General features: G+C 46.9%; 1 protein-coding gene across 1 annotated transcript in view; it reads right to left on the bottom strand.

The window, feature by feature from the left end:
* Window positions 1-284: 284 nt before the first annotated feature.
* The window catches only part of LOC149364732 (scoloptoxin SSD14-like), a 32,605-nt gene continuing 18,249 nt past the window's right edge, over window positions 285-14,640 (bottom strand). Inside the window, exons 7-12 of the mRNA XM_089568748.1 lie at window positions 14,273-14,335; window positions 12,454-12,523; window positions 8,663-8,850; window positions 5,599-5,836; window positions 4,606-4,731; window positions 285-464 (exon numbers count right to left, since the gene is read on the bottom strand). Of these exons, the coding sequence (XP_089424874.1) occupies window positions 285-464; window positions 4,606-4,731; window positions 5,599-5,836; window positions 8,663-8,850; window positions 12,454-12,523; window positions 14,273-14,335 (865 nt within the window). The remainder of the gene's footprint in view (window positions 465-4,605; window positions 4,732-5,598; window positions 5,837-8,662; window positions 8,851-12,453; window positions 12,524-14,272; window positions 14,336-14,640) is intronic.

Below are 14,640 nucleotides of genomic sequence, written 5' to 3'. Positions count from 1 at the left end.
TATATACATGCTTTGAGTGTCCATGTGCACTCCCGCTGGTTTGTTATGTTCTCAGCGTGTCTCTGGTCTATGGAAATATCAAATATGTGCTTGGCGTGTTCCATGTTTTGTCGGTGGTCTGTTGCTGTGTCTGTGCCTGTGGTTGATGTGTGTCTGTGGCTGTGGAGTTGATGTGTACTATGCGCTCCACGTTCAACTGGCAGTCTATTCAATGAAGTGGTTTTTGTGTTCTACGGCTGTGGCGCCTGTGCGGTTTATGCGCCCCATGTCCGTGGCTATGTGGATTAGGACCGCCTGTTTCGAATGACAGGGTGCACGAAGAATTCGCCGGCGCTGCTTCCGTCGGCCGCAACCGTGTCGGCGACGCCCAGCCAAGTTCCCCGGCCCGTCGACATAATCCCGTTCACCGTCCCAGTAAACTCTCCTTCGACTACGGTGTGGCCAAGGTCCTTAAGAAGTTGGCCCTGCACATAAAGAAAGCCACAAGCGAGGTTCGCGGTCAAGACCAGAAACATAGAAAGAAACTTCAATGCAAAAATTGTAAGAAACTAATGCTTTCCCGCAAAGTTCACGGCGGTGGCAGCTACTGGAGGCGCCGCCCATTCGTCGAAGGGATTTAAGTGAGCGGTGGCTTTGAGCGCCTATCATCTGCTGGCCGTTCACCGTGTTACCTTCGTAAAATTCACCGTGAATTAAGTGTTGCTCACTAAGCGTACGCATGTAACGCTGTGTACATACGCGCAGCGCTTACATATCTATGTGTAAGCGACATTCTGTCAAACTGTACAATAAGGAAAACCATTTTCTGCGCACCTGTTGTTGACCAGGAGTTGATTGGCTGTACCCCCTCTCTCATTTCCCTTGTTCTTTTGCTGTGATTCTGACTATATAAGGCACTTTCACGCAAATAAACTCAGTTGATAGTTTGCGCTCTGTCTGTCTCCTTGGCTTTTTCCTCTGGCTGTCTTTTTTATAGCGCAACTTGGTTTCTTCAAAGCAATGCACCAACCTGCCCAACAAGAAGTTCTTCTAAACTTACATATCTAAGCGTTACACTTATAACGCTTACACATGTAACGCTTAGTGTGCCCTTGACTATAACGTAGGCGCTGCCGTTCACTGCAAGATATTTCCGATGGTCGTGCGGACAGTTATAGGAGCGCCTAGCTGCCCAAGGCCTGCTGTGCATTGTGCCGTTGGCGCCAGGCGTAACACTGTACGAAAAGATTGGACTTCTCAAATTAAACAAAAAAAACGATGAAAGTAAATAAATTGGTAAATGAGTTTTTGAAGAAAGGACATGGCGCGGTATCTGTCTCGCATATATCAGTGGACATCTGAACCGCGCATAAAGAAAGGGAGGAAGGTGGGAGTGAAAAAAGAAAGAGAGGTAAAGGTGCCGTAGTGGAGGGCTCCGGAATAATTTCGACCACCTGGGGATCTTTAACGTGCACTGGCATCGCGCAGCACACGGGTGCTTTTTGCGTTCCGCCTCATTAGAAACGCGGGCACCGCGGTATGGTTCGAACCCGAATACTCCTGCTCAGTAGACGAGCGCCTTAACCACTCAGCCATCGCGCAGGATGGTGAAAGTACGCCATATTCACTCTTAGAATTTCGGTTCTAACCGATACATGTCAGTACGCTTGGCATGCAAGCCATAGCTACAGCTGGCTGTTGAAAATGTTGAATTTCGATGGAGGCAAAATTCTAGAGGCCCGTGTACTGTGCGATGTCAGTGCCCGCTAAAGAACCCCAGGTGGTCGAAATTTCCGGAGCCCTTCACTACGGCGTCTCTCATAGCCTCAGTCGCTTTGGGACGTTAAACCCCATAAACCAAACCCAACCAAACCAAACCGAAAACGAGTTACACTCAGTCAAAGTTGAAAATTAACGCATTATGGAAGCGAGATGCGTGATGAGACGGTGGTATTATTGGATAAGCAGTGCATTTGAGTGATGTGGCATATTGCTCCGCTACCTTACACGCCTCTGCTGACTGGGAAGAACCAGATCCCCGCCCATCAGCTAGCTAAGCGTTGTTTGCCACTATCATCACCCGCTTAGAGCAGCTAATCGGTTAAGTAAACATATCAGCTGCGCTTAGGACACTGACACGAAACCGTTCATGGGCGCCACGAGAAAAGCGTGTTCGGGCTACCGCGACGACCAAGCGGTAATTCCATCGCTGCCGTCCGCACGCAGACCACGTGATTCCGCGCCCCCTCGCCGTGCTCAGCGTCACAACCCTACGATAACGCGTCAACCGAGTTGTTAGAGGTGATGTTCCATTTGTGTTTACGTCTACAGGTTATCTCATTTAACTTGCGCAACTATTTAATGTGCCAACATTAGAGGTTCCGTTTTTGAGAAAAGCCAGCGTCGTGACACGGACGGCCCATTGGTCGAGAGTGTTGTGACGTAGTGACGCCAGCGCAGTTTCATTGGTCACTAGCCGGGGAACGCTACCTATATAAAACACCGAGGATCGTTCGTTCGGCGCGATAGTTTAGGGGCCTTGTGCGACCACCTCACACCGCAGAAAAGGCAACAAACAGTTTACTCGACTCACCAATTACCGCCGCTAATTAAACGCAGCCTATGAGCACTGAACAGACGGAAGCGAGGTGTGTGATTTGATCGAAAACATCTTCGACGGAGGTCCGCCTGGTTGGGTTTTTGAGATAGTTGAGAGAAAAACTGACGCCAACCAATATTTTAATTTTGCCCAACGTTTCGGGACCAACTCGGTCCCTTCTTCAGGGGTGACTAAACTGTGCCAGCAGCAGCGGGGTGTTGCCTTCGCTCTCCCTTTGTTAGCACGTGGCAGAGTCCACTAACGTACGCAGAGGGGAGCGTTCCTGGAGTTCAATTCATCGCCGCCTTTGTGAGCCGGATGTGCCATGACTCCACATGTCGCCCTCTTGAACAGGTTTGGCTCCACGGCCAAGGCGCTCACTTCCTCGAAGGCTATTGGGTGGTCGGCGCGCTCGCAGTGTTCGGCGAGGGGGTTGGCTTCCGAATTCATTAGTCATTCTTGTGTTGCTTTATTCTTTGGGGGAGGTTTTTTGTTTCGCCGACGTATGAAGCCGGGCACTTGGAGCACGGGATTTTGTAAATGACAACAGGTTGTTTTTCTTTGGGGACGTGGCCTTTCGGTCGTGGTAAGAAGCGGCTTATTGTCGAAACAGGTTTGTGGACTCTGCCACGTGCTAACAAAGGGAGAGCGAAGACAACACCCCGCTGCTGCTGGCACACTTTAGTCACCCCTGAAGAAGGGACCGAGCTGGTCCCGAAACGTTGGGCAAAATTAAAATATTGTTTGGCGTCAGTTTTTCTCTCAACAACGTGTGTGAAGTCTCATGCTACCGTATTGTGCTAAGGTTAAGCGTCATCCAAGTTTTTTTAATGAAGATTGCTATTTATTCTAGGTAGTGTTCTCACACGTAATATACTACTCTTGCTTAACTGCGTTGAGTGGCGACAAGGACAAAACGAGACGACTGGACGTCTCGTTTTGGACAATGGCGACAAGGTCTGGACGTCCTTGTCATCACAGAACGGAGGTAAGCAACAGAGCAATGCCTTTTTTGTCGCCTTGCTATGTAATATACGTGAATCCTGTCTAACACATCACAGAATGCAATCGGAGTTTTACAACACACTGCATTTTGTCTGCTTAAGTACAACTATTTTCACTAGTAAATAAACTGTTGATCCCAAAAACAAAAACTCCGAGACAGACTAAGTGAGTTTTGACCACAAAGGTTCTCCCTGTCAAGCATGCAAGTTAAGTGCACTTACGGGGAGTGCGCTTCGGCATCTGGAGTGATACTTTAGGCTACGCGGTGCTAAGCGGGAAAGCAAAGTGCACTCGTAGGAAAACAAAATGAGACAGAAATTGAGCAAAATTTTTGAAGTGTTCGATGAAAAAAAAAAAAGAAGACTTCAAAAAGTTAAGTTTATTGTTTGACGTGATAGCGCAAATAAAACGACCTTAAACAGTTTACAATGAGAAAAAAAATTAGAATACAAGAAAGAGCCAGGACAAGCCAAGATTATCCAGAAGTTTGATAACTTACAAGATGGCCAACAGAGTTACAAGATGGCGGCGCGCAGCGAGGTTGCATCTGATCTCGTTCTTGTGTTGTCTTCCTTCGCGTGCAGCTCTAAGAAAGAAATATTTCAAAAGCAGTGCTAAAGCAAGTAAAATAAGAATTTGGGCACTTTTTTATGCACTATACATGTTGTGCCTTCTAAGTCGCTGCTGGCGAGGCTACGCAATCGGCCCTCAAAGTGTTCTGTGAACGCATTCCGCCCTGAGTGCGCACTTCTTCTGCGAGTGCACTTTCGTTACTCCAATTAGCTGTGCTAGAGTGCACTTTTAGTAAGTGACACTCTTCGTAAGTGAATTTTATTTTGCGTCATTGACAGGGGTATTAAATCATCAAAAAAATAATTCATTCGTCGAAAACAGTGTTCGCCGAAAAAAAATTTGCATTCTGAAATAAAGGACGGAAAAAGCAGAAAGTTCAAGCCCTAAGAGTATAGCGTTGCGACGTACTGCAACGCTGTGCTGAAACGATGTAATCAGCGTGCTCGTACCGGGTCGTACTCGCCCGTGGCAGGTGCAGTCATGACAACGAAGCCCTTGTCTCCCGGAGCCACGCGTATCCGCACGTTGTTCCGGATACAGCTATACAGCGGATAGCGGGTGAGGCAACTGAAGAGCTGAAAAGACAATGGCGGAGTTTAGTCGCCTCGACGCATCGTTATTACCACAGCATTGGAGCTCCCGTTCTCGAGATATGCTGGCGTCCGTATGTCTCCCAAAATAGCTGGTGGCAACCCGCCCACAATGGCAGGGGGAAAATCAAATTAATTCAAATAAATTCGGTGCAATTTCCACCTTCCCACCGTGGCGCTGCACGTCAGCTCATAGGTGTAGTGATTGACAGCCTCAAAATGAGCCTTACGGGAGTTCGAGAAGAGCAACCTGCGCTTCACATGCCCCACCGGCAGCTGTGTGTCTTAAACAGCCACCTTCTGGGGCAGTGACGCAACGCTTCAACACTGCACTACTGCGCCAGTAGTGTTTAGCGGACTCACCGCCATCTATGAATCTAGGCAAGAGATGTACTCGCGCGGGAGGGATCTCTAATGTCCTCGCATTGTGCTCTTAAGGGTAGGGTAAGCGTCGTTCCAGTTTTTTCTCAACGTTCTACTCCTCCAATTTTTTTTATTTTAATTTTAGGCATGGTTCCTTTAGCAGAGCAACTACATTATAGTCAGCTTTCATTACATCATATATGCAGATGATGTCACTGTGGTGTAGGTCAGGCTCGCCTGGGATGTTAACCGCAACTCTTGAGGAGGTCCAGGATAAAACTGGCTGACAGTTTCGGCAAACAGTCCTCTCTCCGGCACCAGAAAAGTCAGAACTCCTACTGCTAGCCAGAAATCCCTATCAACGTTGTAGCGGACTTGTAGCGAGCCGCGGTACGGCTTGCCGTCGATATTCTAGGCGTCTAGATTAAGACTGGCAATAAAAATGTTTCCTCCTCCTCCTCCTTCCCGTGTGCCTCCATGGAGTCTCACCTGCCCCATGGACGAGATGGATTCCAGCCCTCCGGTTGTGCCCAGGACTGCGAACAGCTCTCCAAGCTCGCCGCCGACCGTGACTATAACTGGCATTATGGAAGTCTGCGGCCTTTTCAGCCGCAGCAGCCGGTTGTTCAGCGCTTGCTTGAGGCCCCAGTTGCCTCCGGGTTGGGAGAACTGGCCCATGAAGTTGTTCATGATGATGCCCATATTGGTCACGTATAGGCAGCCGAACCTTGTGAGGGTACAGCAGATATATGGACTTTTGTTTTCTCACCGCAGTGGATATTCGTGCGACGCAGATGCGAGGATGGCGAGCAGCAAAAAGGGGTGACTTACAAGGTGTGGTCATGATTTCGTTCTTTTGAAGAGCATGTTGTAATTTGATTTTATTACCGTGCAATGCGACCTCAATAAAAACGACACTATTGTCTCTAAGAACAGACACTCATACGGGAATAAACACGAGCGAAATGATAAGACAGGCTAAAGTTGGGGCAAACTTGCGCAGGCACATCTGCCGACTAATGTAAAGCAACCTACCACCCCGAACTATACAGTTCAAAGTGATATTAAGCGGAAGAGAGACGGGCCTGCGTATGGCAAGTCTCTCTCGCCTGGTTAAGTTTCTTGGTACTTGGGACATACAGACATTGTTTTTCCTTTGAAAAGCCATGCTTGCCGTTACCCTTTCGAGATGTAACAGATGAGAGGATCATGGTCACCAGGGCCAGAATAATAATAATAATCATCATCATCATCAGCCTGACTACACCCACTGCAGGGCAAAGGCCTCTCCCATGTCTCTCCAATTAACCCTGTCCTTTGTCAGTTGCCGCCACTGTATCCCCGCAAACTTCTTAATCTCATCCGCCCACCTAACTTTCTGCCGTCCCCTGCTACGTTTGCTTTCTCTTGGAATCCACTCCGTTACCCTTAAGGACCAGCGGTTATCTTGCCTTCGCATTACATGCCCTGCCCAAGCCCATTTCTTCCTGTTGATTTCAACTAAGATGTCATTAACCCGCGTTTGTTCCCTCACCCACTCCGCCCTCTTCCGATCTCTTAACGTTACACCTGTCATTTTCCTTTCCATAGCTCGCTGCGTTGTTCTTAACTAAAGCTGAACCCTCTTTGCTAGCCTCCACGTTTCTGCCCCGTAGATGAGTACCGCTAGGATACAGCTGTTGTATACTTTTCTCTTCAGGGATATTGGTAAGCTACCATTCATGATCTGAGAGAACCTGCCATATGCGCTCCACCCCATTCTTAGAATAATGAGAAGAACGAAATAGAATCCAAGGAGAAAGTTTGTTGCATCAGGTCAGCCCAGCGTTCTACACAAGCCACTCTGTATACGTTAACTGAAGGGAACAGTGCGAACGATAAGAACGTGGCACGACTACACAGGCGCTGAACTAAAAAGTGTGGTTTGTAGTTTCGGGGGGTTTAGCGTCCCAAAGCAACTCAGACTATGAGGGATACTGTAGTGAAGGGCTCCGGAAACTTCTATCACTTCGGGTACATGGGCCTCTAGAATTTTACCTGCATCGAAATCCGACCACAGTGGCCGGGATCGAACCCGCGCCTTTCGGGTCAGCAACCGGGCACCGTAGCCACTGAGTCACCGCGGCGGCGAACTAGCAGCTGAGGTGTATTGTCAAAAGGGGAATTTAGAGGCCACACAAAACAGCAAACAAAAATGCATCAGCCGAGCTTTTATCAGCTGATAAAAAGCATAGAGGGTAACTTTAACGCGGCAAATGGCATATATGGGCGAAGTATGACGCCGCGAGAAAAGTTAGAAGTGACATTCATCGCAAAAAAAGAAAAGCGATGAATGCCAGTTTGAACTTTGCCCAGGGTTTCAAACTTCGCCCTTACGTGTAATCTGCCGAGTATAAGTTGCCCTTTATGCCTTTTATCAGCAGACAGAAGCCCGGCTGGTGCATTTTTGTTTTCAGTTTTGTGTGGCGTATAAATTCCCTTTTGTTTGACAATACACCTCAGTCGTTAGTCCAGCGCCTGTGTAGTCGTGTCATGTCCCTATCTTCCGCGCCATTTCCTTCACTTACCTTCATGCACCAACTATCCCTCTAAAAAGCAAAAAGCCCTCTTGGCTGTCTACGTGTTCGGAAAGATGGCTGCGTATGAGAACCCTCCTGGAACTGTTTCGGAAGTGACACTATAGCACTACAGGAGACATCATAGTGAACAAAAAGTGCGCGGGACGCGTGGTCGCGAAAAAAAAAAGTGCATTCTCACTGCTTAGTTAGCTGCGTGTCCAGTTATGCTTCCAGGCATTTCAGCAAATTGGTCTGACACAAAATATATTTGCTTCCGAACTAGAAGAAACAAATCTTCTTCCGCCACCCCGCATCCTATGTGCGCAGCTGTCAGAAGAGCGCTTCGTTTGATACTTACGTCCAAACAATGCAAGCGTCTATAGCTAACCCAATGCTGATCGGGGCCCCAAAGGCTTGACTTCTCGATTCTAGAACTCCTTCCAAACCTGTACCCTAGCAGCAAGCTAATCACCCCAATACTGGAAATACATTGGCAAAGGTTGGTTATACATAGGATCAAGAGGGTTCAGCTTAAGTTGTTGACAACGCAGCGAGCTATGGAAAGAAAAATGATAGGTATAACGTTAAAAGATCAGAAGCAGGCGGAGTGGGTGAGGGAACAAATGCGGATTAATGACATCCTAGTCGAAATCAAGAGGAAATAAATAGGCTTGTGCAGGGCATGTAATGCGAAGGCAACATAATCGGTGTCATTAAGGGTAACGGAGCGGATTCCAAGAGAAGGCAAACATAGGAGGGGGCGGCAGAAAGTTAGGTGGGCCGATGAGATTAAGAAATTTGCTGGGAACAGTGGCCGCAACTGGCAAAGGACAGGGTTAATTGGAGAGACATGGGAGAGGCCCTTACCCTACAGTGGGCGTATTCAGGCTGATGATGATGATGACATAGGATCACAGTGAAGCCATCAATTTCCAATACTGGGCTGATTACCTGTACTGCTCGGGTACTAGCCTGTAATGGTAAGCTTCACTCACTCCGAGTTCAGGCTGGAGACGATGGACAGCGCATTGCCGTACTTGTCACGAATACCAACATAAGCTCCACCGAAATCTTCGGTGAACTCATCGGTCGCCTTGTAATCGGCGTAGGTTTGTAGCGGTTTCTCTTCGTTGAATGCGCCTTGGAATGCGGCGAGGACGTCCTGGGATGAGTATTCTTGCTTCTGCGAGACGCGCAGCGCAAGGATTCGTTAGCGACTACAATGAGAGCAAAGAGGAGGCTTTCATCACATTAAAAACCTAAAACACCTGCACCATGTACTCTCATAGCTAATTTCTGGCTGCGTGTTTTCTTCTTTGTAGTGATGCCCAAAGCATTATTATACATGGATTACCACGCGGCATTTTCCTACGACCGCTAATTGCTGTTTCTGTTTCGGTTTCAACAGCCGAACGATGATTGTGAAGTCAAAGGAAGGTTAGAGGTCACGTGAGGCGTGAAAACTGCAATATAATCGGTGCTTATAGATTCGTTGTCGTTCCGGACCTTGAGAAAGGCTGGCTTCAGCACTGTAGTGAATTAAAATGATGAATCAGCGATTATATCGCAGTTTTTCTATGCCTCACATGACCAATAACCTCTCTCAGACGTCATAGGCATCGTTCGGCTGTTGAAGCTGAAACCGACGCAGCATGACAGACAAATTTGATTTAAATTATTTAGTGGTCGTAATGCCACATGGAGATTCATGCATAGTAGTGTCTTTTGTATTATTGTAGACAAGAACACATGACACAAAAATTAGGTGTCTGTACTCCTTAAAGAGGCACAAAAGAGTAATCTGAAATCCTTTTTTTTTAGCGCGGGAACTCGATGTGCGCTCTGCGAGTATTTCTACGAAATTCGAATTATTATCCTGTGTCCCCGATTTCCCTAAGAAATTGAATTAAACGCCCCGGCTCCCGCCTTTCTTTTTGAACTCACCTCCGAAAAGAGGAGGAGTCAGCCAACGCGTGGAGTGCCTTTCAGCCAGTCACGTGGCGGCTTCGCTTCCGCGTTTATTTGTTTGTTTGTTTTTTTTTTTTTTTTTGGGGGGGGGGGGGGGTCCGTTAATAAATAGATTCAGTCGCAGACAGCACAGACGCAAATTAGGCCCGCAGAAATAAACGTTTGGTTTGGTTTGGTTTGTTGGGGTTTAACGTCCCAAAGCGACTCAGGCTATGAGAGACGCCGTAGTGAAGGGCTCCGGAAATTTCGACCACCTGGGGTTCTTTAACGTGCACTGACATCGCACAGTACACGGGCCTCTAGAATTTCTCCTCCAAAGAAATTCCGCCGCCGCGGCCGGGATCGAACCCGCGTCTTTCGGGTCAGCAGCCGAGCACCATAACCACTGAGCCACCGCGGTGGCGCAGAAATAAAAGTAAGCGTGGACTTTTTGCTTTCGCCAATCGCTACGTATCACTCCGTCGACGGCAGAGCGGCAAGCCGCCACGCGACTGGCTGAAAGGCACTCCAAGCGTTGGCTGCCTTCTATTTGGGGAGGTGAGTAAAAAAAAAAAAGGCGGAATCCAGATGTTTACGCTACTGATTTAATAGCGAAATCGGCTGCACAGTGCAATAATTGAAGTTTCTAGGAATGGTCGGAGCGTGGAGACCGAGTTGCCGGTGTAAAAAGACGAGCTCAGAATCCTCTTTAGTGCACCTTTAAAGAATGAATTCCGCTGAGGCGTTGCTGTGGACGACACCAGGTGTTTGAGGGAAGACTAAGTAATTCTCAAAAATAGGTTTTTTGAGGTAGAAGGGTGGCTTTTCCAGCACAGTATTACCTTTGTTGCCAAAGGCACCAGAAAAGCGGCGAATCGTTTTAAGTAGCAAGCTGGTTAACTAATTCTTAATCATTACCTTTTAACTAATAGAGTTAGGCGTCTAGTTGCAATTAGAGACTTGTAGCCGGTCGTTAGTAATAGCCATATCAGTGTTTAGAACTTCGAAAGCGCGATTCTTCCAGGCGCTGTGGCTCGACAAAATTTGTCTTTTTCGACTAGTTACGTGCACTGGAAAGGTTGCTTTGCCTGCATGCTTTTCGAAAACGCATGTGTTTTGGTAAGATGTAGCCTAAATTCGTTGGTCCATGCACAGCGCGGAGGATAATCGCGATTTCGAAATTATAAAAACTGCTATGGCTATTACTAACGACCGGCTACAAATCTCTAATTCCAACCAGTTGCCTAGCTTGACAGTTCAAAGTTTCAAAGTTTCAAAGTTTCAAAGTTTCAAAGTTTCAAAGTTTCAAAGTTTCAAAGTTTCAAAGTTTCAAAGTTTCAAAGTTTCAAAGTTTCAAAGTTTCAAAGTTTCAAATTTTCAAACTTTCGAAGTTTCAAAGTTTCAAAGTTTCAAAGTTTATTTCCCATCTAACACTACAGATGGAGGAATCGTAGAAAAAAGCTGCCCTTGGGCAGCTTGACGAGTCTACAATCCTAATTATTGACAGGGAGGCAACACAAGAGTTTATACAATTTTAAAAAACAAGCACACCAAAGAAGCACCAGAGAATGCACGAAACAGTAATATGTATACATAATGAAACTTAAACCATGTTATTCAGAAACAAATTATGTAGTTCACGACGTGAAAAAGAAAACAAATTGAGGTTAATGTGGATATACCTATTTAGAAGAGATGGAAGAGTGTACTGTAGGCATTCCCTACCAAGATTTAGTCGAGGTGTTGGCACTGTCCATTCTTCACCACGTCTTGTTGGATAGACTGATTCTTTTTTCCTTAGTTCTGCTAAATTTTTAAGATTTGTTACATTTTTCCTGATTTCTGTTTTAAAAGTAACACCGAGGGGATATTTATAAACATTATGTGCTTTAATAGCTCTCGAATGACAAAAGAAAGCTGCACTTGGATGTCGGAACGGTAAATTATATGTATTTCGGAGATATCTTTTTTGCATTAAATAAATGCGTTCAAGGTTAGTGAATGTTGTAGTGCCCCACACCAACTGGGAATTGTTTAAATGCGAGTTGAATATTGAATTGTATAACAGCATCTTAGTTTTTGTGGGAAGTATGTATTTTAGACGGCCTATAACACCAGTGACTTAAGCTATTTTTTTTTTTTCAAGATATAAAAGTTAAAAGTTAAGTTCAAAAGTTAAAACCAGAAAGAGCGCCCCACAGCAGTGCGGGTGTCATGTGCTCTTCCTTGGCAGCGCCCGACTGGGAGCGACGAGCGGGCATAGAGCACGTGATCGGCGCGCCGATGTGTGACGCCCGCTCGTACGCGTGGCTAGCATTCTTTATGGGCGGGAAGTCCCCAGTGGCCAGAATGGGCATATGGAAAATCCAAAAACTCATATGGATATTACCTACGATGGGCGGCAAGCCTCTCACTCGGTGAGAAACCTAATTGTCCTACATAGAAATTTAACTATTCAGTATTACTCAACCAGCCTGCTAGTTAGCCCGTCGCAGCTGCATTCTGATGCCCTAAACCGCTGACAATGCTACGCAGGAAAAGGAGCTGAATTCTAACCAAACAACCTGCCTTAAAAATTGCTTATATAATTAGGCTAAAACTCCATATATAAAGTCTGCTCCCATACATAGTAGCAGAAAATGCGCGCAATGGTAGTTCAAAAAAAAAAAGAAACAGTGCAAGAATACTGGCCCTTTAACAGGCTTGCACACAACACTGCGCGGCGCGTTTTGCGAAGAGGGGATTTTATCCCGTGCATCTCTGAGCGCGACGCAGTCATCGTGAACAAAGGAAGTAGGAATCCGAGATTTGTGGTGGGGATTCTCGGTTTGCGCCTCACATTTATGCCCTCCTTCGAGTCGCCAAGTCCGCCTTTCTGAGCTATGGTGAACTTCAGCAGCTCTACTAGCCTGGAAGAAGAGCAAGAAAACGCGCAGCACAAGTTATACTCGTTATAATGAGCATAATTAAGTCAAGCTCCACTGCAGAAACTGTATATACCAAAGCGACGCGCCAGATTTGATAGGTGCGCTGTTCTCGCATGCTCATTAGTCCACGAAGCGAATAACCGAAAGTAGCTTCTGCCTCGTAGCCACAGACGTAGCTTCATCGCTTGCGACTGTGCCAGCAGCCAGTTTCAAATGATTAACATTTACTATAGGAAACCTCAACACTTTTCTGACGGATGTCCGGAATTTCCCCGAAACAGGGGTACACATATAAAGCACGGGGAAATGCCACTTTCTTTGTACCGTAAATGGTTCTCGCTCCCATTTTCTGCACTTTCATTCCAACATGGTCCCCAAATCCCGACGAAGTTGGCATCAAAACTAACGGCAAAATTTCGGTATGCTATAGTTACGAACCAAAGCCGCCGGCGCGGAAAAACCCATTGATTTTCTCACTATTACTATAGAAGGAACCATACTCGAGTTTCTTAAAGCTTCATCCACCCCGGGAATGTGCGGGAACACGAGGTTTTAGGACGATAACCGCTGGTCTTTAAGGGTAACGGAGTGGATTCCGAGAGAAGGCAAGCGTAGCAGGGGACGGCAGAAAGTTAGGTGGGCGGATGAGATAAAGAAGTTTGCGGAGATACGATGGCCGCAACTGGCAAAGGACAGGTTAACTGGAGAGACATGGGAGAGGCCTTTGCTCTGCAGTGGGCGTAGTCAGGCTGATGATGATGATGAGGATGACTGTTGGGCCCAAAAACGCTGCCACTGAATTTGGCAGGTGCGCCGCTATGCATCGCGATGCTGTTCTCAGCGCGCAGATGAAATTATTTTAATGGTGCACTTTTCCCTTCTTAAACCACTTTACCAAAGTGTTAACCTGGTATCGAAACTTTCACAGCATTTCTTCCAGATATGCAGCGAGAAGAGCGGTATGGCTATGACTGAATCCACGTTTCATGCCCAACAAAAGCCAAGCCAAATACGAAACCTCATCGTCCCGGCCTTCCCACACCTCGTAATAGCTAGTTCACTATAATGGATGGAGTGCAGCACCGCCTGCTTTGCCTCTATAGGTCACAGTAATAAACTTTATGGAAGGGACCAGCTTGCCTGATGTCACAGACCACCCGGCCATCATCGTGAAGGTAATCTATCTCCGCAAGCCCCATACCAGTAGTCAAGCAGGCGCACTGGCAATAGATAGCACAATAGAAATCACACCGGTAATTATTTACCAGGCAGGGTAGAGCTATCCACTGCCCCGAATCAAATAGGATGCCAATAAAACTCGTTCATTCATCCAGTAGTTGCTGAATGGAGACACTATAGTGATTACTGAAGGTGCCACACTGGCCGATGCTGAGAGTTCTGATTGACTGCGAAGCTTATTCGCGCATCCAGGACGATATGACCGGCCTTCCTAATGCTCTGGATTTCCGATATAGTGAACGCAAAATTAACACGGTAACACAAAAGACGACTACAGTATTTATTGGTGGTGTAAAAGCAGAATGGAAAATTGCACGAACCATCAAAGAAATAAAAATAATGTGGCTTAGAACATAAAAAGAAAAACCCCACAGAATGGCGAAGAACCAGAATAGGACTAAAAAAAAAAAATTACGGACGATTTAGCGTTCTGGAGGGAACTGCTCGGCTGATTCCCAGAGGAAGCTTCATGCAGCCGCACGAAATACTTACCGGTGCAGCTCAGCCGCAGTAAATTCTGGAACCTCCATCTGCATCTCAGTCAGCTTTGGGTCCCTGCGGAAGAGAATTCGCACACTTTTAAAGCGAAATCTTCACTACGGGACCTCGGGCTTCAATCGCGGACCGTGCAAATTTGACCTTCAGCTGAGTTAGAGGTCAAACCATAGTAGAGCCATGGTGCATAGCCAGGTGCTACACCAAGGTGGTCCATAGGCTTAGAGGTCAGACCAAAGTTGAGGTTGGCGCACCCCAATCTCAAGGTCATGTCAAGGTCAAAGCCAAAGTTGGACATATGGGTGGTCACTTGAATGACGTCATGATGTGACGTCACGGACCAGCAACGTGTGCCGCGCGGCGGC

This window comes from Amblyomma mixtum, chromosome 2 (assembly GCF_055824585.1).
Source record: "Amblyomma mixtum isolate Tamu chromosome 2, ASM5582458v1, whole genome shotgun sequence".
NCBI classification, from domain to species: Eukaryota; Metazoa; Arthropoda; class Arachnida; order Ixodida; family Ixodidae; genus Amblyomma; species Amblyomma mixtum.
This window is presented reverse-complemented; position numbering and strand designations above follow the sequence as displayed.